General features: G+C 45.7%; 1 protein-coding gene and 1 long non-coding RNA gene across 3 annotated transcripts in view; one reads left to right on the top strand and one right to left on the bottom strand.

The window, feature by feature from the left end:
• Positions 1–795: 795 nt before the first annotated feature.
• Positions 796–6,141, bottom strand: SPINK2 (serine peptidase inhibitor Kazal type 2). Its single transcript, XM_071431684.1, has 4 exons — positions 5,979–6,141; positions 5,505–5,542; positions 4,843–4,952; positions 796–958 (listed from the first exon to the last, which is right to left on the bottom strand). Exons 1-4 carry the CDS (start codon positions 6,025–6,027, stop codon positions 913–915), a joined length of 243 nt encoding a protein of 80 aa, XP_071287785.1. The 5' UTR covers positions 6,028–6,141; the 3' UTR covers positions 796–912.
• LOC139592171 (uncharacterized) overlaps positions 5,119–26,526 on the top strand; it is a 45,550-nt gene continuing 24,142 nt past the window's right edge. The window contains exons 1-2 of one of the 2 annotated variants that reach the window (XR_011679935.1): positions 5,119–5,255; positions 11,951–12,386. This is a non-coding gene — a long non-coding RNA (uncharacterized lncRNA). The remainder of the gene's footprint in view (positions 5,256–11,950; positions 12,387–26,526) is intronic. The other variant, XR_011679936.1, reaches the window with a different exon arrangement.

Below are 26,526 nucleotides of genomic sequence, written 5' to 3'. Positions count from 1 at the left end.
GACAACCCCAACACAGTTAATTTCAATCAGTATGCAAAAAACTGTTGTTGGGTGGAAGAGAAAGAACAAATCTAAGATATGTGCCCATATCCATGACAGGTACAAGGAAAGGACCAAACCCCAGTTCTTGCACACCCTCCCTTGTGGGAAGGCCCACCAGAGCCATTCTGGAGTGCACCCCTTCACAGAGTCTTGAGCTTTCCAATTTTGCTTTGATGTTTGCCACAGGAAGTGGCTCTTGGGTGCCAGCCAGGCCGGTGACCTCACGGTCCCGGGGAGCAGCGCCCAGAGGGATGGGGACCTGGAGGGCAGTGCATGCCCCATGCCCCTGCCTCCAGCATTCCAAAACAGCCCTCACTTGCAGCAAGAGCAGAGGGTGCCCAGGTCACTGCCCCCACCAGCAGGACCTGCAGGTAGGGAGCCAGGGGCAGAGGCTTGGCACGTGTCAGGTTGCCACCACCAGTTTGGTAGCCACCACAAGAAACCCCTCCAGTGGCTCTCCAGGGGTTGCTGGCACCTGTGGACTCAGAATATCCCAGAACCAAAGAGCACTGCCTCTGACAGAGATGCTGGGGTCTCCCTGATCCCAGGAGGGACTGTGGGAATGGCGTTTGGTACCCACTCACTTCCTTCCTTGGTGCACTCAATCCCTTCTCTGGACAACTGATCTTCTGGGATAGAATGAGGACATCCCCTTCTTATGATCCATCTTTAGCAAGAAAATACATCAGAGTTCAGGTTATAACTGTACTATGGGTATGTTTACAACCACTGGTTTTAATACAGTAAACAAACTTTAAATATGCAAGTTTGTTTATTAAGACAGGCTACACAGAAGGTATACTTAAGGCATACTTCCATTTGCATTGTCTGTGACCCTCTAATTTTCTTGAAAAGCAGCCATCTGTCATATCAGCAATGTCCCTTTCGGACAATTTCTATATGCGTATGATCTTCCCTGCAAACAGAAGAAAAATATATTAGAAGAGGAACACTACTTGAATCTCACAGACACATTTTATAAGGTGGACTCTCTTGTTTCTTTCTATGTGTTCAATTAAATGCAGTGCTGCATTAATTGCATCACTTACTGAAAACATCACCACAAAGTAACCAGGATGCAAAAATCTATGAAATCACATACACAGAGAGAGTAACTTACCACAGGCTTTGTTACCTATAAAACCTGATAAAACCATCTGCAAATCTGATAACTGTCACAGCACATGACAAATCACACCATGAGGACTAATGTGTCCATTACAAAGCACTAATACAAGTTAAACTTTGCAGTCTCTGAGGTGCAAACCAGTTCTAATGCTTACAGTATTTCCCCCTTTCACATGGGAATTCAGTGGGAAGGATGTGCATCCTGATGCACCTGGGCACCTGAGGCTTTGCTAAATTTTGAATGTGTGGTTCTCTGAATGCTGGAATCTTCTTTAAGGAAATTTTAGCCAAGTACCCCTTAGTTTGGAAACACTGATTTGTTTTTCTTGCAAGTCCTATACATAGTATTTTGGGGTGCTCCATTTACAAATCTCAATTTACCAGGCAAATGCAGACAGAAAAAGAAACTAATAGAATGCAAATTGTCCCAGATGATCAGTTTGTTTCCTTATCTTAATAGAATCAAGCTGGTTTACTCCTTATGAAATTCAAGAGGCTTGTTTACCCAAAATCAGGGTTAATCTGTACTAGTTAGTAATAGTATTAGTTTTATCAGGGATCTTTTAACCACAAGGTAGTGCCAGAAGGCAGATCAGGAATATGAAAGGCAAAATCAAGGCCAGGGGATGTAAAACACTGGTATGGATGTAAGGAGTGGTTCTGGCTGAAGGACACACTCAAACTAAACCCTGCAGAGGCACCTCAAGCTGCTGCATCTATTTCCAAAGAGTATGTGTTGCTGTCAGACTAGGTTTAAACTAAGATCAGATGTTGTCATTGCTACTGGACACTGAGTGTGGAAGAGACCTGGGATTTGCATGTGAGCACCCACTTAAGAATAGATTAAAACTAAGCTTTAAAAGAAAAAAAGTAAGGAGGAAAACTAACTTTGGTCTTACAATTAAGGGGCTTCACTGCAGAACCAGGATGGGGAGGGTTTGTGCTGCACCTTTGCTCCAGGTGTCTCATGTTATCATGGATCAACTGCAGCAACCTCTTCTGCAGCACTCTATAGATTCACACAGGGCTCTTCAGGTGCCCACACATTCCTTCACTCTATAGATTCACATGGGGCTCTCCAGGTGCCCACACATTCCTTCATGGCTAAAAGAGCTCATCGACAGTACTGTCTTGGCCATCAGGAAGTACAAGTCTCTCCAAGAAGTCCCTTCATGGGGTTAAACTATGGGCTAGAACAAACCTGCAAGATGGCAATTGAAAATCACTCCAAGTTAATTGAGAAGTGACTGTTTTGTAATTTAGTACTGGATGTGTCCCTGTATCTGTTTCTATATCACCACATTACACTATTTCAGCAACTAGTCATGCAGCCTGCTAAATAGGGCAGAAAAATCTCTTTGTTCTGTCTTCCTAAGTGTGACAGACTGTACCTTAGATTACTTGGAGTGGAATGATCATTGCTTATGACTATGGACTGTTTTTCAAAGCTGAAATTCCTCCAATAAAGCAAAATGTTTTATACGTGTTGTGTTCATGCCAAGTCAAACACTTTAGAACAACAACTCCAGGCTAAACTAGAAGGCCCCCAAATATGCCAACTACTGAACTATAAAAGAAAAATGATCAGGAGAGTATCTGACCACCCTGTTACCTTCAGACCCAAATACATGTTTCTGAGCATGTAAGAAGACAGCAAAAGAAGATGGTTAAGACAAAATTCTGCCTTGTGTTTATAATTGCATTTAATCCCATGTATCACACAAAACATGTACTTTACATCTTATACTAAAAAGACATAAGCCTTATCACTAATTTCTTAAGGAGTTACTTAAGGAGTTGAAATAAGCAGCAGATTTGACTGGAGAACCCTTTGTTCTGTGTGCAAGGTTGTATTCAGGAATCTGCCATGCATTCATCTGGAACTGAGGGATCATGCCTAAAAAAATGAAGAATCCTAGAAATCCTAGAAAGGCTGGATCTCAAAGCCCATCCTTCTGTTCTGAAAGGATTAAATATACTCTTTAGGTTGTGAGATGCTCTCCTGTCTGTATCTCCACAATATGGATTTGCACTCTCTGTGGGCAATACTCAGCACTTCTTTTTGTCTTTTGCTGTACTGATTTCACTCCATTTCTCCAGATCTCTGTGAATTTTTATAATATCCTGCACAGATCACCATACCTGTGCCATTTTGCAATTTTCATTATATAAAATATGATAGCTCTTTCAAGTGTAAAATGCTGATCACTGCTTTTGAACCACAGCATTTCAAACCTCTGTGACTTCATCCTTTAACAATTTCAGCTGAATAACTATTTGTCTGCTTATGTGAATGTCAAGTGGAGATAATGTAAACTGCCTTATTAATGTCATGCACCAATACTTCTATATCCTCCTACTCTGTTTGGCCAGATATCGTGCCAAAAAACTAAATCTCATGGATTTGATAGGATTATTTCTGACAAATCTGTATCTGCTTTGCTTACATTCCTCTTTACCTCTGGCTATGTACAAAGCCAATCACTTAATAACTTACTCCAACATCACTCAAGGCAGGAAAGATGGGTAGGCTCCTAATATGTAACATGCCAGAACCTCTTTTCTTCCCCTTTTAATAGATTCTACTGTGTGTGAATTTTGATTAATCTTCTTTTTTTTTTCCTAAACTGTGGGTTTACCAATTCTCTTTGCAATTTGTCACTTGCTTGGGTTGTTTGTGCTGTGCTCTGGTGAAAGTGTTACCAAATTCTGCAGATATTCATTTCAGCACTTTCTTTATACCATTACCTTAAGTGTCCTTTGATACCTTTGTCACTTTCTTTATTTTGGCCTACGTTTCTTTTATCTTGGTAATTTGAATTTTGTAGATTGTCTGGTCAGAATTTATCTTTCCTCAGCCCCAAAGTCAGAAACTCATTTCAGCCTTCCCTTTCTGGAGATCTATCTGTTCACAGTTTTGTTTCTGTTATTCTGCTACTCTCACTTATACCTTCTGCTAGAAACAGATCTTTTATTTCATTAATATAAATTGCCTTTTACCATCAAAATTTCTATTAACTGCAGCTCCTCTCAGTTTGTACTGAGAGACTGCTCTATAAAGGTTTACAATCATTTGTAATGGAGAGTAATAATGCTCATTAGATACCAATTCTCTGTGTTTTCAATTTGTTTTTTAAAAAATTAAATTGTTAAAGAATAAAATACCCTCTCTCAAATATCAGGCAGTCTTTTTCTTGATTTTTAGACAACCTGAAGGCAAAATAGTGTTTTCTCCTAACATTTGGCATTCTTACTCTTCTTTGTGAAAAGAAGTACAGGAGATTGGATCTTGAACATAAATATTTTATATGTAAAGCTGCATTTTTGAATGGGATCTTTCATGTTTTCTGATTGAAAGTGTGGGTCTGGCATTATATTTATTGGTTGTATGGCATTGTATGAACATGACAAGTACGCTCCTCTGAGATGCTCCTTCTCAGGAAATACTAATACAAATATTCAGTAAATCCAGCTTGACCAAATTCAATCAAACCCGTTTACAGGTACCATGATAAAATCTGTTGCAGAGGATCCACAGCTGAGAGGACACTGCTGAAACTGCAGTGCAACAGTGCAAATGATCCAAAGCCAGTAAATTATCTATCAGTTATCTGGAATGTCAGGGTGAATGTTCTGCTTGCATGTAGGGAAGGGAAGGACAGAACTGACTACCTGTTAGCAAGGCAGAGCACACACTCATTTCCGTAGGTCTCTCCATCAGTGCCACAGACTGGATGGTAGTCCCTTGGACACATGTAGTTCCCATACTGGGCACAGTTGGGCTAGGGAAGACAGGTAGAAAAGAAGCCAAAGTTGCACAATTTGAAACAGGTTTCTGCCCAGCTTCTGAAGAATCCTGGCATGCACAGAAAAAAGGTGTCCATGGGGAGCTGGCACAGCATTTTAAAGTGCCACATTATCTTTCATGCTCTTAGGGGAATTTATCACTTGAGGCTTGGCTCCTACTGCCTGGCACGGCTTAGCTGTGCTGTATGTGCGTCCCACAGCGCAGCCCCTCCTACCGCTGAGCATCAGCAGGACACACGGACAGCGAGTCCCCATGAAGGGCAAGGCAGACCGAGATGGTGAGGGAGAGATGGGCATGAAGGGCAGACCGAGATGGTGAGAGCTGGGCATCGCCAGGGCGAGTGTGCTGCGGAGCCAGCAGCGTCCCGGGCGCCTCGGCTGCGGGGAGAGACCCCTGCTCAGGGCCGGGCTCCGCAGCCACGCCAGGCTCACACCCCCAGCGTGGGGCCCGCGGCTCTGGGGAAGGGGCCGGGGGCAGCGGGAGGCCTGGCTGGAGGCAGGAGGGCAGCGGGGCCGGCGGCACTCACCGGGTAGCTGGCCATGGCTCCGGGACACGACAGGAGACCTGCGGAGAGCGAGCAGCGTTAACGGCGCCGGGGCCGCACGGATCCCCCCGAGCCCCGCGGGACCGGCCCCGGCTGTTACCGACCGCACGCTGTCCCCTCCCGGCACCCCTGACCACTCTCTGTCCGCTCCGGGGACACCCTGACCAGCCGCGGTCCGACCTCAGCATCCCCCGGTGTAGCCGCTGTCCCGGTCCCGGCCCGGGCCAGCTCCGTCCGTCACCATCCCGTGCCGGCTCCCCGCCGAGCCTCCGGCTGGCTCCGGTGCCGTGCCCCGGCTTAGATCCCGCCGCCGCTCCGCTGAGCCGGCCGGGGCACGGCACCGCTTCAGGCTCGCCCTTCCCTGGGACGGGACCGGCCGGGACACGGTACCAGCCCATCTCCCACTTCCCCGGCTCCCCTCCCCGAGCGCCAGCGCCCCGGCGCGGTGCGCGGTACCGGCGAGGAGGACGGGCAGCAGCAGCAGGAGCGCCAGCGGCCGCGCCATGTCGCCACCTGAGCCGGGACAGCAGCGGGGACGGCAGCGGGGACGGCAGCGGGGGCGGCTCGGGGCGCAACGGCCGCGGCAGCGCGGGAGCCAACGGGGGGCGCGGGGCGGGACCGGTACCGGGCGGGGCGCGGGGCGGCCGCGGGGACGCTCACGGCTGGGATGCCAGGGCAGGGACACAGGGTTGAGCACTGTAGGAGCCTCCCCAGGAACCGGCTCACGGGGATGGAAAACTTTCCCGTCAGAGCTCGGCAGCACAGTTAATGGGGGGCGCCGGCCGGGATTCCAGCGTGCCCCAGGCTTCCCTGCTCGGCCTCAGCTCCTCGGGGTTGTGCTTTGATCGCAGTGTCTTGGGCAGTGCAGGGAGGTTGGAAATACGCACGCAGTGCCGTGCGGCTCTTAAGGTCAGGGCCCCCGTCTCGTCATAAAGTGACAATAAAGTGACATGAAATGGCTTCTGCTGAGCTGTGAGTGCGCCTCTCACAGAAGGAACAGAAAAACTGTCCCGGCAATAAAGCAACCTGCCTGCCTCCAAAGGCGTGAGAATACGGGCGGCTGGAAAGCCTTGGCACGCTGTCCTTCCAGCATGGCTGGTGTCTCGGCAGCACTGCTTTCCAAAGAGCATCTCATCTGGCCGTCACTGATAAGACTGGTTAGTTTTGCAGAGCCCAGAGGTTGGCTTTGCACAGGGTCTGGCTCTGCAAATGTTTTTATGCAGTTTCCCAAAATCTAGGGTATGAACTTCTTGTAAAATGGCCTGTGCTTTCTATGTGTGAACTGGGGTTAGACCTGTCAAGTGTTTTCACATGTCCCACACAGGTACATACACAGACATCACATACACCTTTCCTGTCTGTGTGTCAACCTCTGAGTCCTTTCAAGTATGGCTTTTTTCCTTTCTAACAGTGTGCCCTGCCTACATGGTATCATAGGGAGGATATTTTATTATCTGCTTAATATGTTCTTATTCCTCCAGGTAACCTCTGCAATCTGATTGCAGTTTCAGATTTTCATTCCGTGCACACCTTTGTGATTACTGCCCAACACAAGGCATATTTCATGCAAAGGCCCCTGGCTTGGCTGTTTTAAGCAAGATGCCTAATCAGAATGTTTTGTGGCTGGTGAAGCATGCCAAGGGTTATTTCTCTCTGCCTGATCTCCTTCCCTAGCTTTCCCAGCTTTCTGTCCCAGCTTTCCCTGTTAAGCCATTTGAGATGAGGGTGTCTTTCTGTTACCTTGTTATTGGTGGGATGGTTGCTGGATTTGCCATCCTGGAGGGAAGGATGGTAAGGGCTTAAATACTGGAGAGTTGTGCTGGGGTGTGTTTCCTTGTTTCTTGAAGGTGTGATTTTTCAAAGGGAGAGGGGCCAGCTGAAGGTGAAGAAAGCAGAACCATGGGGAACGTGAAGAAAGCAAAGCCAAGGGTAGAAGTTATCTCTTAGGTTGTGAATCTTGTAACTTCCTCTAAACAGTTAAATTCCAAGCTCTTGCTCAGAAGAAAAAAAGCCTGAACAACATGAACCAAGTAAAAGCTCAGTGTTCCACTGTAGGTAGCCCAGACCAGCTTTCTTTCTCCTGAACAACTCCTGCACAACAAGCACTAAGTGGGTGTGTACTGTCATCGTGTCTCCTAAGAGAATAGCTGCCCCCTAAAAAATCTTCTCTACACTGGTGTATTTTCCAACATATTTAATGTTAATTCCATGATCATCAATGTGTGGCACTTGATCCCAAATACATGGCTTGAATGGGACCATTTGGGTAAACACGACTTCACTTGCCTTTCTGTGGCAGTAATGAACTCAGTCACAGCCATGTGTTCTATCCTGGACAAAATAGGGAAAAGTAAAATAAAGGTGCTCTATTGACTCTCAGTGTGACAATCATATTTGAAACTGGTGCCAGTCTCCTCAATTCTGAAAGCATTTTGTTTCACTTCTATTTTTCTACTGAGAGTATTTAATTGTGCCTTATTTAAGGAAAATTTTAGAGACAGGTCTTTAGAGAAGGGAAAATTGTAGAAATGAGATTTTAAACACAAGAAAAGATAACTTACAAAATTTTTCTTCTGGCAAGATTGAGTATTACAAGATACTAGTTTTCTTTCATAAATTATTAAGAACTGGAGGCAAGGAAGAGTATAATTATGCAGAGAGCTTCTTAATAGCTTTTGTATTCTGTTAACACATTTCTGATGCAAATGCTGAGTCATTGGAAAGGAAAATTGCAGAATTATTTGCATATCTCCTAGAAGTTATCTTCTTGTTAAAATCAGGTAGCCGATTAACAAACATGAGAGACAATAATGAACCTAGAATATAGGCTGCAGGGAACAATGCATAATTAGAAGTTACATCCCTACAGAGAAGGTCTGTTTCTGCCTTATGCTCAGTGGAATAACCCTCTGTGCTTGGAAGCTAGAATTTATTTGGACTTCAGTCAAACTCTTCTGGTGCTCCATGGCCTTGCTGCTGTCCAGTGAGTGCTAGCCAGGTCTTTCTGAGAGGTACCTACTGCAAAGATTGCCACTGATCATCACCACCTCCAGGTAGGGTCTTGTGAGAGTGGAGTAGAGCAGGAAAATCACCTCCCTTGACCTGCTGGCCATTTCTCTTTTGATGCAGCCCAGGATATGGTTGGCTTTCTGGGCTGTAAGTGCACACTGACAAGACATGTCCAACTTTTTAACCACCAGCACCCCAAGTCCTTCTCAACAGAGCTGCACTTTACATCCATTCACCCCTATCTGATGCTCATTTTTGAGTAACTGTTTGAGAAAATCTGAACTTTTCCCATACTCTTAGTGTTTCTTGGAAAGAAGATGTGCTGAATATTTGTGGCCTTTGGCATCTTCATCTTTGGGGATTTTCAGGACTCAGCTAGGCAAGATTATAATTTTGTTGATCTACTGTTGCCAGTAATCCTGTTCCAAGTGTCAGGGGGGTAGAGACCCAAAGATCCCTTTCTGCCACCCTTCCCAGGGTTTAGGTGGCATGGCAGGTTGGAAATGAACTATGAGACAACAGATCTCAGCATAAAATTTGTTCACAATCTCAAACCCCCCCCCCAAAAAAAAAAATCAACCAAAAAAAGTAGCAAGCTATCTATCACTTCATTTGCTTAAAACAGATACAGGAAGAAGTCGAGGTACCAGGAGGACTGGGACCAAGGAACTGGATTGCCTGCTACCTCTATGATTCAGCAGTGTGGCATGAAATATCCTCTTTGCCACAGTTTGTGATGGACGCTAAAGGTTTAGACTTGGAAGAAAAAAATAGAACTGCAAGGTAAGAAAGCACAGGTGGCCTTAAGAGCATGAAAATGCCCACTTGAACAGGTCCCTGCGGGCTGCTGCAGGCAGGAGGGCGACACACGGCTCCTGTTTTCTCTTGGCCATTCCTGGTGGCCTCTTGGAGAGCAGAGGCTGGTGAGAGGGATGCTGTGGTCACACATAACCTGCAGTTAGTGTCCTCTGGCAGCCCCCAGTCATTTGGGGCAGGGTGTTAAACCCACGGTGGCAGCAGGACAGTGCAGCTGTGATGTGCCTGTGCTGCTGCAGGCGGTCTAGAAGGGCACAAGTGCTTGGACATGCCCCAGCTGCACTTGTGCTGTGTACATGTGAGTCTCCTACCATAAGTACAGGAGTTTGTCTTTCCATCTGAGTAATTGCAGGGACAAAACCAAGCAACACAACACAGGACAATCAAGAGCGCTTCTGAGCAGCTTTTCAGCACGCCGGTCTGGGGTGGCACTGCTGAAAGCCTCTTTCCTAAGGCACCGGGGGGCTCCTGCCTCCTGTGAGACTGGAATGCCCTAGAAATGGTTTGGCACTTGCTTACTGGCTGATTCTGCCAACTTGAACCTGCACAGCAGCAGGGCAGAGATGGACAGAAAGGGAAGAGCTGATTTTTCTAACGTTTTAGTCTCCCTGACAAAGATTCCTGCAGGGAAGAAGTTGTCAGCACTAAGCTGCAATAGGCTTTTGGTGTAAGTCTGGGTTTGTTGTGTGTAGGGAATTGGTTCCCATTGACAAGCTGTCTTCCTGACCAGGCCCTGAGTGCTGAGCTGTGGCATCACCTCTAATTTTGGTAGACCCTTCCAGGTTGTTTCCATAGAGGCTGGGTTCAAAGGTTCACAGAAGGATGTGGAGGAAGCTCCTCATCTCATCCACTCCCTCACCATCCTGTCAAGTGGCATTCCCACCTCCACACCACTAAGAGATTGCTCTGGGGGGCCTATCTGTCACACACAGCCCATGAATCATTCCTTTCAGTTGTGCTCCTACGTCTGCAATCCCACGTAGTCCCAAAGACAGGATCCAGGCCTCAGGGATTCAATTATTTACACTCCACTCAGTCTTTCCATCCTTGATCCCTCTGTGCCCATTCATTTTGCTCCATCATGTGCTGTTCTCCGCTGTATCAGTCACAGATGGGCAATTTATCCTCTCCTGTTTCCCACATGAATCCCATCTATCACCTGCCTGTCTTTGAAATTAATTTACTGGCTGGCCAGCTGCCCACTGTGTCCGTGGCTGCTTCCCACCCATGTGCAATATGGGGGGTGCTCAGTGAAGGGGGGTGGCTGCAGGTGCTGCAGTGTTCTGTGCCCTAAGGAGCATTGCAGACCTGTGGGCAGTGCTTTGGGACAGGACTGCTGCATGTGCTGTGGGACAGTGGGGAAGGGGCATTCCTGGATCCGCGCGTGCTGTCAGTCACTGTCACAGCTCAAAGCAGCAGCCCTGTGCCTGCCAGAGAGATGTGTGTGTATTGCTGCCATGCTCAGGCTTGAACAAGGGCTTTAGGAGTCCCTGGAGCCTTCAGAAAGCTCCTGAAGGCTGTCCTGATGGGCAGAAATAAACATAGTTTTCTTTTTTCTCTCTCCTCCAGAAGTTCTTTCCTGCTGTTGTTTTCAGCTCAGTTAAGCACATCTGTCTACTTGATCTGTCATGGACATGTTTCCAAGTGCTGGCTTTGACTTCTGCTCTCTGTGTGCTAGTTCAGATGACTCATGGCAGAGCTGGGCCACCATCCCACTGAAGGGAACACACTTTGTTTATTGATTTGCCTGGGATCATAACCCCTTTGGAGGGAGGTGGTTGGTCCCAGGGGCATTTCTTATGTCAAAAGTTTTCTCAAAGAGCAGAAAGTTTCAAGACAGGCTGTAAAAGCTGCTTCTAACTGCTTAAGCTGTTAAAGGAGACAAGGTTAAGGGAACCTACCCAGAAGGTTGCTCAGCTTTTTCTGGGTGCTAAGGCTAAACCCAAACCCCATAGATGACCTGCAGCTACAGAGGAACAGCCTGGCTGGAGAATACACAGAAACTTTTTTCATCTGTGAAAAATGACAGAGGCTGTCCCTGGGAGCAAAGCTGCAACTGCATCAGTACAGTGCTTGAAAGTGAATTGATCCAGCAATACTTGTCTTACTTCCATATGAGAAGACACTTGGAAAAGTCAGAGGCATCTCCTTTAATGCCCATTTATTTGAAACCATTATAGAATGGTTTCAACCAGGGCAGTTCCTATGCGGATCTGCTTTCAGAGACTGCCTCACACCCTCTTCATCCACCAGAAAAAAGCTCTGTGAGTGGTGTGATCACTTAAGAAATGTGGTCCCCATCTCTATTCCAGCAGAGCTTCTGTCCAACTTCTAGTTGAACAGAAAACCCTTGGGCTGGGCTTGTAAGATTTTACCTGATCCATGCTGGGGGAAAGGGATAGACAGTAGCTATGAACAGGGCAGAGGGAGAGCAGGTGGAGGGCAGGAGGGGAAGTATGTTCAACATCTCCATTTTCCCAGTGCCTTGTTTATGCAGCACTGTGACCTGAGCATGTTTCATGGCACTCTGTGCTCTCTCTGACCCTATAAAGAAAGGTTTTCTTATCTTGAAGAACCCACTCAATGTGCTTTATGGTCTCCAGGAGTGAGGATGAACTGCAGATAAGGATTTCACAGTTGGCTGGTTTATCTCAGTCAGGCTTTGATGCCTGTCCACCTGATGGATTGCCTGGTAAAATGGAGGATAAAAAGACCTTTATTCACCAGGGAAGATGATGACAGCTTGGAAATGGAGATGAGTTTGCTGCAAAGATGACAGGCACCACTGCCATGAAGGCTCAGCGCTGCTGAAAGCTGTCCCTTCTCTGTGAAGCCCAGTGACAGAGGCACCCCTTTGCCATGTCTGTTTGTGTCTCACTGTCTGAACCACTGCCAGCCACCACTTTGGGCTCTGTATTTTCATCAGAAACCTGCCATCAGTCAAGGGAGGAGAACAGCAAAAAGGAGGAGGGAGTGACAAAGCCTGGGACTTGGAGGCACCATTTCTGTGTGGTTCTGCTGGATGGAACACCCTCAAAAGTAAGGAATCCCCAAAACACTGCCTGGGCTTGAGAATGATTGCTGCCCTGATTTTTTAAGATTTTCTAAGCCTTCTGATGTTTACATTCTTGTAATGAACTTTCTCACACACTTCATGTAAATAACTTATTGTTTTGCATTCTTTTGTGGAGAAGGAGAAATTTGATGGACTGTTGGTTTGTCCAGTGTCATTGGAGAGGTGGCACTTTCACCCTCCAATCCACTGTCACTTTTGGAAGTCTGTAAATGTTGGAGTCAGAAATTAAAAAGCCCCTTTTTACCTTGAAAAGAGCAGCATGTCCGTGTTATCTCGTGTCCTATAGTGACAGATGATGGAGGCAGGTAAATCTCAGCTCTGTTTCCCTGTCATCCTTCTAGCCTGACTTGGCCTGTACTCCTCCAACACAAAGATGTGATTTCTCTTGCTCCTCTTGCTTCTACATTTGTGTTTTGGCTCTGTTACTGCAGAGCAGAACCACAGTTACCTGAGCTGCTCTGTAGTTCAACACAAGAGGCCAAGGCTGCCCAGCCATTATTGGAAGTGTCATGCTTTTGCAGTAGTTCCATGCCACAAGCAATGCAACTGCAAAATCTTGGTAGATTTTTGTCTGTCAGTGCTCTCAAGCTCTGCTGAGCCCAGACTTTTCTGGTCTGTGGGGCACTGTTAAACTGATTTTTCTTAATTCAAATTTTCTGTAGTGAGAATGGCCAGATCTCATCTGTGTCTTAGGAATCTCTATTTTACAAGATTCAGGTGGTTTCTTCACAAGAGATTTTAGTGGCTTAGAGTGGATGGAAGGGGGCGAGAGGAACCCGACCAAAGTAATTGATCCAGCTGAGACCTCACGATTTGGCTGTAGCTGGTCAGTGAGGCAAGGGCTGGCTGAAGTGTGAGCATAGTTTTCCCCTCTCCTGCCCGGGCTCAAGGAATCTACAGGCTTGTCCTTGTGCCATGTGGTGGCAGCCTTGCACACGGTAAGTGCTCTGTCTTGCCTGCTTGCATGACTGGTTTTGTTTGCAGCATTTTTTTAGGGTGAAGAGCTCAATGGTCCATTTAGGCTGTCAGCTGGATAATATGGTACTGTAATGTAGTGGTCTCATTGTCACAGCATCAGCAGTGCAGAACTGCTTCTGTTCCTTGCTGGGCTGGAGACATCTATAACTCAGTGTGAAACTGCCCGTTCCATCGGGCTCGGTGCTTCCACATCCATTGTCAGCGCTGCAGGAGTGACAGGGCTGTGCAGGAATGAGGGCATGAGGATGTCTGGGGCATGTGAGATCTCACACAGCCATTCAGATCCTTGCCTGGCAGTTCCAGAGGTTTCCAGGAGCTGTGACCAAGGAATGGTGGCAGGTAGAAAGGGCCATTCCTAGCTGACCCTCTTTCCCTTGCTAATTCACATAGGATTTTTCTGTCTGTACTGTGTCTCACTCTGAGCCCCATCTGGGAGGGCTGGGATCTCTTCTGCTCACAAGTGTGCCTTTGCTGGTTCTCGAGGGGAGGAAGGGGACAGATGTTATTTATCTTGATTGAGCTGCAGGGCTGTGTTTGGCAGGGCTTTCCAGCAGCAATGGCTGAGCAGGTTGTGGGCATACTCAGGAGTGAGTCACCAAGTAATAATGACAGTAGGAAGCAGAGAAGAGAGATGCTTCAGGAGTTGTTCAGCTTTTCCTGCTGGGAGCCAAACACAGGGGCAAGGTTTACTTGGAGTGGCAGGAAACATCTAAACTGAAAGGTCAGCTGAGGTAATCTGGGGACATGGCTCAGCTGTGGTCTCTGTCTCAAATCCTCTTGTGTGCCTGTCACCAGATGATGTGGAGGCTTCCTGGCAGATGAATATAATGTTTCGGGAGAACTTCCTACCTGTCAGAGCTTCTCCAGCCACCACAAATCTCATCAGACTGATGTGGCAGTCCTAAAGGACATTTGCTTCAGTGTAAGCTGGCTGTACTGGAAATTATCCAAACCATTCATATTTAAACAGCACTACTGCTGTAATAAAAGCACCTGCATGGAGATGGCAGTTTGCTGAAAAATGGTTTACACCTCACTGAGCTCCAGCAGAAAGGAGGGGTGCGAGTGGCAACATTGGTTTTTACTGTTACTTTTGGCTTTCACTGCCATTTCTGATCAGAGGTGAATGTATGGGATAGTAATTAGTTAGGAAAAAAATTTCCTAGGCTGCATTCTGAGGAATACAAGACTACTGCTCTGTTTTCCCTCTGCAATATATGGTCAGGTCGTGGAATGAGGCAGCTCTGCTCCCTCCACTTTTGCTGTGATTCTGATGTATGTGCTACACTGAGGGCTGGTACTCTCTGGGAACATTGCCATTACTGTGGGATCCTGCAAATCCCAATTTTCCTACATTTAGAGACCCTTTTGCTTGCAGGTGCTGACCCTATGACAATGACCATAGTAGAAAAATCTACTGGTGAGTTTCCTTTTTGGTTTATCACACAGAGAGGACCCTTTGCAGCAGATCTAATTTTGCTTTGGCTTCAAGTGGAGGGCTTGGTGCTATGGGATGAGTTTGTTGTAGGAACCAAGTGTAGTGCAGTAACTAATGACAGGATAACACCACTGGGGAACTTGGGAATGGACTACTATTGCTAATGCCAGAGTTTTCAATTGCAAAGGACAAAGAAGCTGTGGCCTCCTACTCATGTATTTGCTATTACTTTAGCAGGAGCTTTTCCTGCTGGTGAGTGGCAACTGTGCAAGCTCCTCACCCTGTGGTGTTGGTCCAGGATGGGATGCTTCCTGTTTTAACTGTGATTCCCACTCATTCCTTGCACATTACCAGGTTTATCTACCAGACTCTGGAAGCAAACTGGTGATTAATGCTGAGGTTGTCCCTGAGGACTGTGGTTACAGCACCTGCAGGAGAGGCAGGGAGTGACCTGGCATGTGGAGCAGCCCACCTGGGTGCATCCAGCATGTGGGAAGCCTTCCTTCTGTGGGTAGGTGTATGGAGAAGTGCAGAGCTGAAGTCAAGGCTAGCTTACACCATTCCTCAGCTATAATACTCTGACCTCTTAAAGAGCCATTTTTCTTTGGGTCAGGCTTCCCATATTGGTGTGATCAGGGTTATGGACATTCTCCCAGAGCCCTGGGCTAGAGAAGTTTTGGGAATGGTGGTGTTAGCAGAACATGGTTTACAGGTACCTTTAAAAGTGGCTTTGGAAAGGAGCCATGGATATATCCTAAAAACACAACTCTGACTTTTTTGGTTGCTCCCAGTTCTGTCAGAGCAGGTGGTGACCAGAGGCTGCAAAGCCACGTGGAACAAGGTAAGAAGGGCTGGAGAGAAGTCCTACATTCCACTGTACTTCCAGAAGAGTCTGGGGAAGAAAGGCCTCTCAGAGTAATCTTTGTGGGAGATTCCAGTCACTGCCATCAGGGCAGAGAGGACAGGCTGAGCTTGCAAACCCCCTGTGGGCATCCCTCAAAACCTATCACAGCCAGGAGCCAAAGAAGTTGCCTTGGAAACTGTGACGAAGCTGAATTTGCAGGGAGCTCCTGCCAGGCTAACTGGAATTGCAACGTAAATACCCGTCCCACTTCTGGCATCAGGCAGAGCTCAGCAATCCTGGGGATGCTCATCCCAAGCCACATCCTGGGCAGCTTTTCAGTTTCAGGTCTGCACAGCTTAGGGAACTTGAAGAGAGGCAAAGTTCATATCAAAGTACTTTCTCCCCAGGGTAAGAGTGAGGTCAGTCAGCTGTGCCTGTTCCTTGGTTGTGCTATCCTCTGAGAAAGATGAATGAGCCAGGCAGGTACATTTGCATTTGCAGCAGTGAAAGAAGGGGATTCTGCATGGAGTGGGAAAGGAGATGGACTGGAAGACCAAGCAGCTGATAAATTGCCTAAGGGACAAAGAGAAGTTACTGAATTATTTATTTCTTTTTACACTCGCCATGGGCTAATTAAGGAATCTATGTAATGCTGGAAACCTTTGGATGTTTAATGGAAAAGCAGCTAATTAATTAACATTACAAATCATAACCATTAAGGAATTAATCTTTCATGAACTTAATTAGGAATGGTGAGTGAATGGGTACATGGGAGGATGACTTTTGGAATATGAATTATGGTTGTTTCTTTTCTAATCACTTCTAGTTAATGAAGACACAGCAATATTACTGAACAAACAATGCAGAAGGGAACAAGGCTGTGTAATGATCCCAGCTAAAAGCGATAATTGATTCATTTGTGGGGAAGGCTCACAAATTGGAAATGCTATTTGGCATGATCATTCTGTTGCTAGAGATGACCATTTGCTTATGGCAATAAATGGCTAAATTGTCATTGCATAATTTTGCCTGCAAGGCAAAACTCCTGATTGGCTGAGCCTTTGTGTCCAGTTCCCAGGGCTGGTTGTGGTCACTGCCCAGGGACCTCAGGAGTTCTCTCATCACAAGGTAATATGATGTAGGTGAGAAATACAGTTTTTGAAAGAAGAAGCACTGGTCACAGTGCTTTGTGAGGGCTGTACAGAAAGAGATTGGAGGGTGTGAGAGGACTGCGGTGGTCTGGATCAGGAGACTTCCCTATGTGGCATTTCCTTAAGGGTGTGTGCTGCTCAATCTGGATTAAAAAACTCCAAGTGATGGTTCCCAGGATGTTCAGATCCACCTGGGAATTCCAGACTATTAAAAATGGGTCTCTCATTTTGCACCTATATTGGGGATCCGCTTCCTCTTGTCTGACTCCCTTCTGCTAAAGAGATCCTCCCTGCACCAGGGAGGATCTGATCTGACTGTGTTAGGGGTGGTCCCAGTGGTGCCAGGCAGAGCCCTAAGTGAGCAAAAACCCTTTCAGATGAGGTTTGGAGAGTTTTCTGGCTTAGTTAATGAGCCCTGTTTCCTGTTCAGTGCTCATTTGGGGATCATTCTGCTAATAATTGTTCTTGGGTTTGGCAGTCAGAGTGAGACTAAAGACTCATTTTGGACGGGGGAAGAGATAGATCTTAGAGGGATTTAACTAGAGACCACATGCTAGTGGAGTTAAACTAATGGCAAAAGCAGGGAATATTGGCCCTCTATTTTTATCTCTGGCATGAGTGTCTGACATAAGGTTCCTTTAGGCACCAGACAACAACAAAAATCTGGAACAAAAGCTAACAAACACCCTCCTTTCTTAAAATACAACTTAAACTACATGGTTTAACTCTTCTGACAGTGCTTGCTAGATTTCTCTTTCATTAAAGAAACTCCTTAAGAACCTTGTTCTCCCCTCATATTTTTTTGGTAAATGTATTTAGGTTGGTTGTTCTGGACAGAGAAAATAACCTATCTCAGAGTCTGACACGGTCAAAGAATAAAGGATGGTTATGAACACCACTCTTCACTGAACATCCCTTTCTGATGCACTTGGAGCTGTGTTGCCTGTCTGCACAGACATGTTTGCACTCTCCCCTTCCTGCAGAATAGGAGGTGTGTTTTTCAGATGGAAGTGGAAGGGGGCACAGGATGTTTTCAGGGTTTTGGTGTTCCAGGCTCCTTTTGAAGGTCCCCAGTCTTTGGAATTCAGGGACATGGTGTGTAGTACTTGTGCAGTGCAGTAAGATATCTGGAAAGAGGTACTGAAACCAAAGAAATTCTTTTCAGATATCTGGAAAGAGGTACTGGAACCTTTGGGTGATGAGTGTTGAAGTGGAAAGAAGCCAAGCTGGTCATGGATGCTGCTTAGCAGAATTCACTCTGATTTAGTGCAGAAAGCCCAGCATAGACAAAAAGGGGTGGCTCTTACACTATGGGAATTAGAGACCTTGCAGACTGAGCATTTTGGTTTGTTCTGATAATGGGCCCATCTATAAAATTCAGATTTAGCTCTGGCATGAGTGCTGGGACTGTTTCCCCACCGAATTCATACCTTTCCTAGAGCAGCTTGTGAGTGTGGAGATCATGCAATAGCCCTTGGCATTACTTTGTGTGTGATGCCTGGGAAGCAGCCAATGCCAACACAACTAGCAGACAAGCAGGGGTCCTGGGTGGAATGAGGCAGCACTAATTTTTTCATGCTGGGCTCACTGGCCCTACAGTGGGGGAAGGCTGCAATAGACTTCGATTCATTCAGATAAATAATGAAATAAATGAGTGAGAGTGACTTTTATTAACATGGGGTTTAGGGTCCTACAATTGCTTTGTGAATTTGGGCTTTAGAGATTAGGCAGAAATGGATGTTCACATGACTTGAAGACGTAGACCTGCCCCAGGTGCTCTTTATGGATTTTGCTAAAAGGAAAAAAGTGAGCAAGTATATGCTTATGAAGCACATTATTAGGCTAATTTACTGCAGTTTCATGAAACTAATTAAAGAAGAACAAGACAAGGATGAAAATAAGGTCACAATTAAGACTGAATCTATAAATCACTGTATTCAGCAATTTAATACAGCAAGTAATTTAACTGAATTATGAGTTTGGCATAAGAAAGAATTACTTTTTGAGTAAATCCTGTTCAGGGGTAGGTAAAGGAGAATCATCTCTATTTGAATCAAAGCATACATTTCACTGGCTCTCCTGGATTAATGCATTGACTTTGCCAGTGAGAACTTGAGAGCTTGATCCATTGTGGGCAGAAGCCTGTAGGATCTGGGCACCAGATCTGCTCTTCGCCCCCTTGCCCCTCACCTGGGGGTGTTGCTCAGTGCAGACTGGTTTCTGCCCAAAAACCTCCCAAAAGGAGGAACCAACATGACTGTTCCGAGCAGTTCCATCCATGGCAGTTCCATTCAATACTCCTTGAATATCTCTGTGTTCATGTGGTTTTATTTTGGTCCTTATTTCCCTCTTCCAAGTCTATGCAAATACAAAAGGGCCTGTTCACACCTTCCTACAAAGGCAATGACAAAATCAGTTTGAGCAGCAGTTTTAAGCAGTGATCTTTTTTGATCACTTATGTATACTGACAAAGTGGGAGAGGCACACACTCAAGAATAAGAAATTTGACCTGCCAGAGTCCTTTTTTGCAAAGGAGAGGTGCAGGTATATTGAGGGATTCCTTAATGGCTTCAAGTGTTGTCACAGAAACCAAGAAATCATTTTGAAATATAAATTTTATTCTGAAAATTTTGGAAATGTTGCTTTCTTCACAGTTAGAAGCAAGATTTTTAAAACTCTTGCGTATTCTATGATGAAATTCAGTGTATTGAAAACATATAGATTTATATTCTTTTAAAGATTCAACAGCATGTTCCAAAATCACCAAACTGACAGCAAAAAAAAAAAGCAGACTAATGCAACCCATTCCACCCTAAATAAATTAACAACTGCTAAAAAAAACCCAAACAAACATTTCTATGTTGAATATCTTTCTACTTTGAATTCCAGAATTTGAAGGAGTGGAAAACACCCTAAAGTGAAATGAAAATATTTTCCCAGGCTGATATATAATCTCTCAGTATCTTCACTGTGTTTCCACTGGACTGTTTTGAAATATCAACTCTCAAAGAAAGGAACATTGCTTGTGAGATTTTAACTGTTGTAAAAATAAGTTAAATTTATCTTAAGGTATTTGACTGTCTCATGGCATTACCTTCTATCAGCCATCCCAGTCCAGGACAAGTCTGGGATGACTGGTGGGGCTTACTTCCCTTTTGACATTTCAGGATTTGCTGCTGCTTGTGCCAGTCTTTCTTCTCTTATTGCATTATTAAACATTATATGGGAAAGATAATATGTTAACAGTAATAAAGCCCTGATGAACTGGCCAATTTCTCTAGTAGCCAAGTATTAAGTGTTTCTCTTCATTAAGAGGTCTTCAAGAATTGCAGTGTAGTAGATTATTTTTCCAGAACACTTGAGATTATGTCCTTATGGCAAATTTCACACAAAAATGAGTGAAAATTATATGAACCATCAACTTTTAATAGTTATACACTACTCCTAGTGACTACTCACAGCTCTGGCTTCATCTTTCCCAGACTGACACTGCAGCAGAAGATTCTCATTGACCTGTGTGTTGGCAACAGGACTGAGAGTACAGGAGTGTGTGTGGTGCTGACAGCTGAGAAGCACAGGCAGGACGTGAAAACAAACCAAGTTTGAACAGTAGCCAATGTTGTCAGAAGGAACTGGAAACCCAGGGTTTTTTCTCAGCCAGCTCTGCTCAGCAGCAGGACCTGTTTGCAGCTGATCCACCTAAAAATGTGACCCCTCACTGGGAGGCTGGATTTGCTTTCTCACATTTCATTCTTTTGGCTTCTACCCTAAGAATATCGTTCACTTGGTGGTCCTCACCCACATATTACTCCAATTCCCTTAACAGACAGGCAGCTACATTTGGTCCAGGGCAGCTCTTGCCATCCCAGACATCCCTTGCCATCTTGTGGGTGAGGAGCCCTTTACTTTTACCCTCCAGAGAGTCTTCCTGGGCATGAAAGGGGTGAATGTGGGCAATGGGTTTCTGACAGCACATGGGTGCAGCAAGGTGGTTTGAAGGTCATGCTGCTGCAGCAGGAAAGACACGAACATGTCAGTGAAACAAACCACAAGGAAATAATGAGTTTTAACCCCACATGTCCCCTTTTGTCAGCATAGTAAGGTTACCAAAACTAAAGCTTCAAATTAGTGCCAGTGTGGGATTTTTAATGGAACCCTGATCTTTCTCAGATAAAAGGAATTGAAAATCAATTGATTTTCAAGGCAGGATTTGGTGAGAGACAAAGAGTGGCTTTGGGGTTTTTTTGGACTCAGTGTACTGAAAAAAAGAATTTTGAAACGTGATCATCAGCTTTGTTAAATTGCAGGGCTGTCCAAGGTATCTGATATTGATGCCCCTGCCTTTAACAATATTACTCTCAAGAGGTCAGCAGTGCTGATTTATTGACTTGCAGCAACTGAGAGGTTTAGTCTGGCTAAATTCCTAACTCAAACACACCTTCAGAGAGGTGGAATGATCTGGGAAAATGTGAAATTATCTAAAATAATTTGTTGTTAATTGTCTCTTAGCCTTGGAGTGTCTCAAACTTCTTTCTAACGAAATGGGACTGAAATGAAAAGAAAAAAAAAAGGAAAACAAGCAGGCAGATAAAAGCTCTGTGATCTGATGCTTTAATAAAAATTACACTCCTGGGTGAAATTGGAACTGTCAAGGAGCAGTGAACTCTGTAACTGGTATTGCATTGGGTGCATTCTGACCCAACACCAGCTCCTTTGATTTCAACAGTTACTGAAGATTGCTCTAGTTTTAAATGAGATCAGAGATACAGAAAAGCTTTAATGTTTGTCACTTATGTATCTTATTAATATGAGGCAGGTCTCTGAAATAATGAGGCCCAGAAGAAGAAATGCTCAATTGTTTGTTCCCATTTATTCTTCCTCTGGAGGCAAATGTATTACCAAGACAGAAATGAGTGCAGTGACGGAACTACAGGTAAGTGCCATGTCACTGCGTCAGAAGAGAAGACTTGCTCCCATGTCTGGGTTATGGAGAGTAAAAATAGCTGCAAATCAGTCTGTCTGTCAAACTCACCTTAGTTAGGAAATGCCTGTGAGTTTTTCAGGAGGCTCCCACAAGGTTCAGTTGGTCTTGAAGCCTCAGTTCCTGGATCCCTGCGATTATGTCAGGCTCGCTCCTTGCTTAGTTGAAAAAAGGTGAGTTTGGTTTTAAAATTGCAAAGGGAAAACTGGACAGAAATCTTTTTTCAGGATGTTAATGAACACTTGTTCACTGTGTTGCCTGATGGGAAATGCTTAGCAAAACTCAGTGTCAAATCATAAAATCGGTAACATTGTAGAGAATTCCCAAATATAGGTGCATTTTAAATTTTGTGATTCTTGCAATGGTAAGAACTGACATGATTTTTTAACAACTCCTCTTTCTCTGCTGGCCACTCATCTAGTGTAGGCCAGGGCCCAGTTTGCTCTGTTTTGTGCTCTGCCAGCTCCTTCAGCTTTGTATCCAGCCGTCATCCCCAGGGCTTCTCCACCCAGGACTGCCTGTGCTCTGAGGGCTCACAGCTTCTGCATGGTGTGAAATCTGGTTCCCTCCTCTTACCTCTCCTCTGGGCACAGCTGCCCCTTGCTTGCAGCCCCACCAGGAGCCCTCTTCCTGCTGGCACGGTCTCAGCTCAGCAGCTCTCAGCAGCAAGCACCACCCATGGTCAAGCCCTGCCCTGTGGGAATTGCTGCCAGAGGGATGAGGGAGAGAGCACCAGCAAAGATTCCTGCGAGGAAACAAAGCTTGTGTGTGACGTGCAGGCAAGGTGCTGGGCCTGAGCTGATCTCTGTGTGTGCTGACAGATGGTCTGGCTTGAAATACTCTCTCCAAATTCCATTAAGCCCCGGGAAGGCAGCGGGCAGCTAGCAGCCGTGAGGAAGTGAGTGGTTTCTTATTAACCAGCCCCCACACTTCCCAACCCCTGCTAACAGCAGCTGGTGGAGTGTCTTTTCTGGATGTCAGTTATCTCTGTCCATCTGGCAGGTAATTTCAAGCCTGCCAAGATGAGTATAAATAGAAAGGCTTTTAGGGAAGAAATGGCAGACCTCCACTGCAGACCCTGTATGTGCTGGGTTTTGAGGGGTCTTGGTGGCTTTTGCTTCAAAGCAGTGTTTTACCATGGATGTTTTAGTATTGGCATGGATGAGAGAGTTTTCTTTAAAAAGAAAAGAATTACTTTCTTCAAGAGAAATTTTTGAGGCTATTGTCTTGCCTCATTTTCAAATGTTGTAAAGAATGATCCTCAAAGCTAGATGAAAGGTTTCTTCTGATTTTATTTTTTTCACCAGAGAAATAAAGACTGAGGCAGTAGTTCCAGATTAGGATCAGAGGGACAAAGATTTTTTTTTTTATTTAGAGCCCCAAAATGAACATAAAAGGAAACTGAATTTGCGTTTTGTGGGATTTGAGCAATGTTGCAACCATAATCTTGTATAAGCACCAGCAGTGTGCAGTATTAAAAAGAGAGAGGCACCATGGTAGAGATACTTTTAATGCTCTTCTCTGCCCACACCTTTCAGGACATCATCTAGAAGAACACCTTGTTTTCAGGTGTAGATCTGGCCTTGAACAGACCATGCTCAGATTTGGCAGTAGTGGTCCAGCAAGGCTGGAGTGCTGGCAGGTAAGCTAAATGTCAGTGGGTTGAGAAGGATGCTGGCCAGAGATCTTGGGTTCTGAGTGTGGATGTAGCACTTCATTTCCACCTAAGCATTGCAGTGCCTGCCTACATCCATTGCTCAGTGTAACCCTCTGTTGTTGTTATGATTACTCTGAATTCCTCCTAAAGACTGGGGGGGGGGTGAGCATTTTGTCTGGTTCTGACATGGGCTGCTAAAGTCGGGTGAGGTAACTCCCTTCTCATATCTAGTCCCTAACTCAGAGGGGAGACATGAGTTACAGATGCTACAGCAATGGAAGTTCAGGTTCTTATGATGGAAAGACAGCATGGACTACCTTGTGAGCACTGGTGTTTCCAGGTGGCTTTTTAAATGCATATTCTCTATAATAATGCAAACTGGGAACTCACTAGTACTGATTTTCATGGCTGACAACACACAGGGAAAAGCTGAGTTTTGCCTTTTTGGCAGAAAGCTATGTTGGCTTTTCCTGGTTCAAGTGGGCAAATACTGGTGGAAAAAGTTGGGAAAACCATGAGAAAAAGCAGGAGAGAGTTGGAAGATGCAGCTTAACAAGATGAATACAGATCCCACTCGAATGGGTGGCAGAAACTAACACTTTTTCTTCTGACTGAGTTGACTGCCCAGGCAGTCAGGTCTGGGTCCCCTTCAACAGAGAGCACACTGTCCCAACCATTCTGTGTCAGCCAACAGATAATTGCTGTGTACTCATAAATTGTGTATTTCTTTACTGTGTATAGGTATTCTTATTGTGTTGACAGTTCCAGGGTGCAAAGTTAATCCTGAGGGCTGAGGTTTAGGTGAATGAGGTGAATAGCCTTGTGATTTCTCTCAGTTGCCATGAAAATATTTGACAGAATAATTTGTGTTTTCTAGAGTGGACAAAGGGGGCTTGTTGATAGTAAGTGCTAAAATAGGGTATGCCCTGTAGCACGAGTTTGTACACTTCCTCATCTTTCAATCAAATATGACTGTAAGATGTTCTCTCCTGATGATCCATGTCAATCATATCCATTTGTCACAAAGCTTGAGGATCTTAGTGGAGCAGATAACACCACAGGGTAGTGGTGAGATATGTTTCAGGACTTGCAGCAACATGGAGCATCTTCTTGTCTCATGAGAACAAGTGAATTAACTGTCCTCATGCTCACCTTTAGTAGCATCTTTTGCTTTAAATATCTGACCTGTGGTAAATAGGTAGGTTTTATTTATCCTCCCTCTGTATGAAATATTCCTGGTCTCCTCAGAGTCTCCGATACATATATGCCTGTCAAAACCCCATGATGTTTATCAGGAGCTGTTTTTCACTTGGGATACCCATGCAGCTGTTACGCTGCTCTCTGCTGGGTGAAAAGATAAATCCTCCAGCCAGAGAAGGCAAATCACCAGCTTACATGTTTATTTCCAGTATCATCTTCTGGAGGCTGAAGGCATAGCAGGGGGAGCAGCGGCGCCGGCTGCTTACTCTGCAGACTGCTTGTGATGCTGCCCGTGTCGGTGGCTCGGGGCCAGCCGGGCTGCCCTTTGGCACCGGGGCTGTAGGATGGATTGGATGCCGTGTGCTCTCCGTGCTCCAGGGCCCGGGGAGCTGGCTCAGAGCAGCGCTGGGGCACGCTCCCAGGCACGCGCTCGCCTTCCATGGATCCGGCAGGCTGCCTGCTCCCGTCTGTCTGTCAGAGCTCCTGGCCTTCTCTGGGCAGCCCCTGCCAGGACGGCATGAATGAAACTCTGGTAATTACTACAGCATGACTGCACTAGAGCCATATTGCTGGGGTTCATCACCGGCTCATTAATTAAATGGTTGCCATGGTGACGGTTGCCTTGGTAGCATGAAATCCTTTCTCCTCCTTCCCCCCTCCTCCTCTCCGCTTCACAGGGTTTCTCATTCATAGCCTTGTGTTTTACATGAATGAAACCAGAGGGAATCACGGGGCTAGGCAGAGAGGTACTTGAGGAAGGATAATGCCTGTTTTCCACCACGCCTGTCACCTTGTGGGCATGAATGAGCACTCAGCCCTGTGCCCATGTTTTGCTTTTCTTGTGTACATAAAATCTGCCTCACAGACATCCTGTTTTTTTCATTCGTTGCTTTTAGGTCAAATCCTGATTATCCTGAGCACCTGTGCTATTCTGGGGTCCTAGGACCAGCTCCTCTCATTTTCACTGCTGCAAGGGAAGGAGTGGGCACTTCATTTGCAGTCCAACTGCAGAGCCTTGGCAGTCTTCCAGAGCTGAGATTTTGCCCATGTGGGTTTTCTGTGCTTGATTAAATCACAATATTTCCTCTGGCTCTGAAGCCAGAAAGCACCATTAGCTCTTCAAGACTGGCCACCTGCATAGTCCAGATCAGGGACTCCCTTCCAATGGCTTCTGCTTTGTGCCTGAAAGCTTCTGGTGGAGCTGTCATTTCCTTGTCAGAAGATGTCTCATCTTTGTAGAGATGTTACTTGTGATGGCAAACACTTGTGCTGTGGTAGTCTTTCCAGGTGTTTAAGCACCCCTTACTGTTAAGAATCTGCTTCCCCAGCATGCTTGGTGAGTCTTGTTTGGCATTGCTTCTTTTTCGTGGTCTTTGATTGCCTGTGGGCACTTTGTTATCACACCTAGCAGCTCTCTCCTTCACAGAGTTTGGATCCTTCCTAGTCCCCATGGATGCAGATGGTTGGTTGGTGATTTGCCCTGAGCTCACCATTCTGCCCACATCTCACTGTAGATATTTAGAAAAGAAAGTAATCCTCAGTGGGTAGCAAGACATGTCTGTATTCATTTCATAAGAATGTTTTTCTAGTTCAAAGTATTCAAAGTAATAATATGGATGTTTCAAGGTTCAAAATAAATGTTTTCATAGCACAAAATTGAGAGCATGTGGTTTGTAGAACTGTGAGGAAGTACAGCCTGTTGGGACGGTGTCAGAGGAGCACACAGGTGCCAGAGCCTGAAGTGACCTTGCCCATATGGGTGTTGGGAGTGGTCACTGGTGGGTGCTGTCCTTTGAGCCGTGTCATTGGGAGCACCACAGCTGGTACGGGCCAGAATCACACCTGTAGTGTAAG

The sequence above is a fragment of the Agelaius tricolor genome, unplaced genomic scaffold (genome assembly GCF_023055355.1).
Source record: "Agelaius tricolor isolate 1412-34295 unplaced genomic scaffold, bAgeTri1.0.p SCAF_8, whole genome shotgun sequence".
Classification (NCBI taxonomy): Eukaryota; Metazoa; Chordata; class Aves; order Passeriformes; family Icteridae; genus Agelaius; species Agelaius tricolor.
This window is presented reverse-complemented; position numbering and strand designations above follow the sequence as displayed.

What these genes read in the sequence shown, in the direction of transcription:
- SPINK2 (XM_071431684.1), bottom strand. Translation starts at nt 6,027, where the DNA reads ATGGCGCGGCCGCTGGCGCTCCTGCTGCTGCTGCCCGTCCTCCTCGCC. An exon ending in GCTGCCCGTCCTCCTCGCCG is followed by an intron (nt 5,543 to 5,978) that starts GTACCGCGCACC and finishes CGCTCTCCGCAG; the next exon opens with GTCTCCTGTCGTGTCCCGGA. An exon ending in GAGCCATGGCCAGCTACCCG is followed by an intron (nt 4,953 to 5,504) that starts GTGAGTGCCGCC and finishes TGTCTTCCCTAG; the next exon opens with CCCAACTGTGCCCAGTATGG.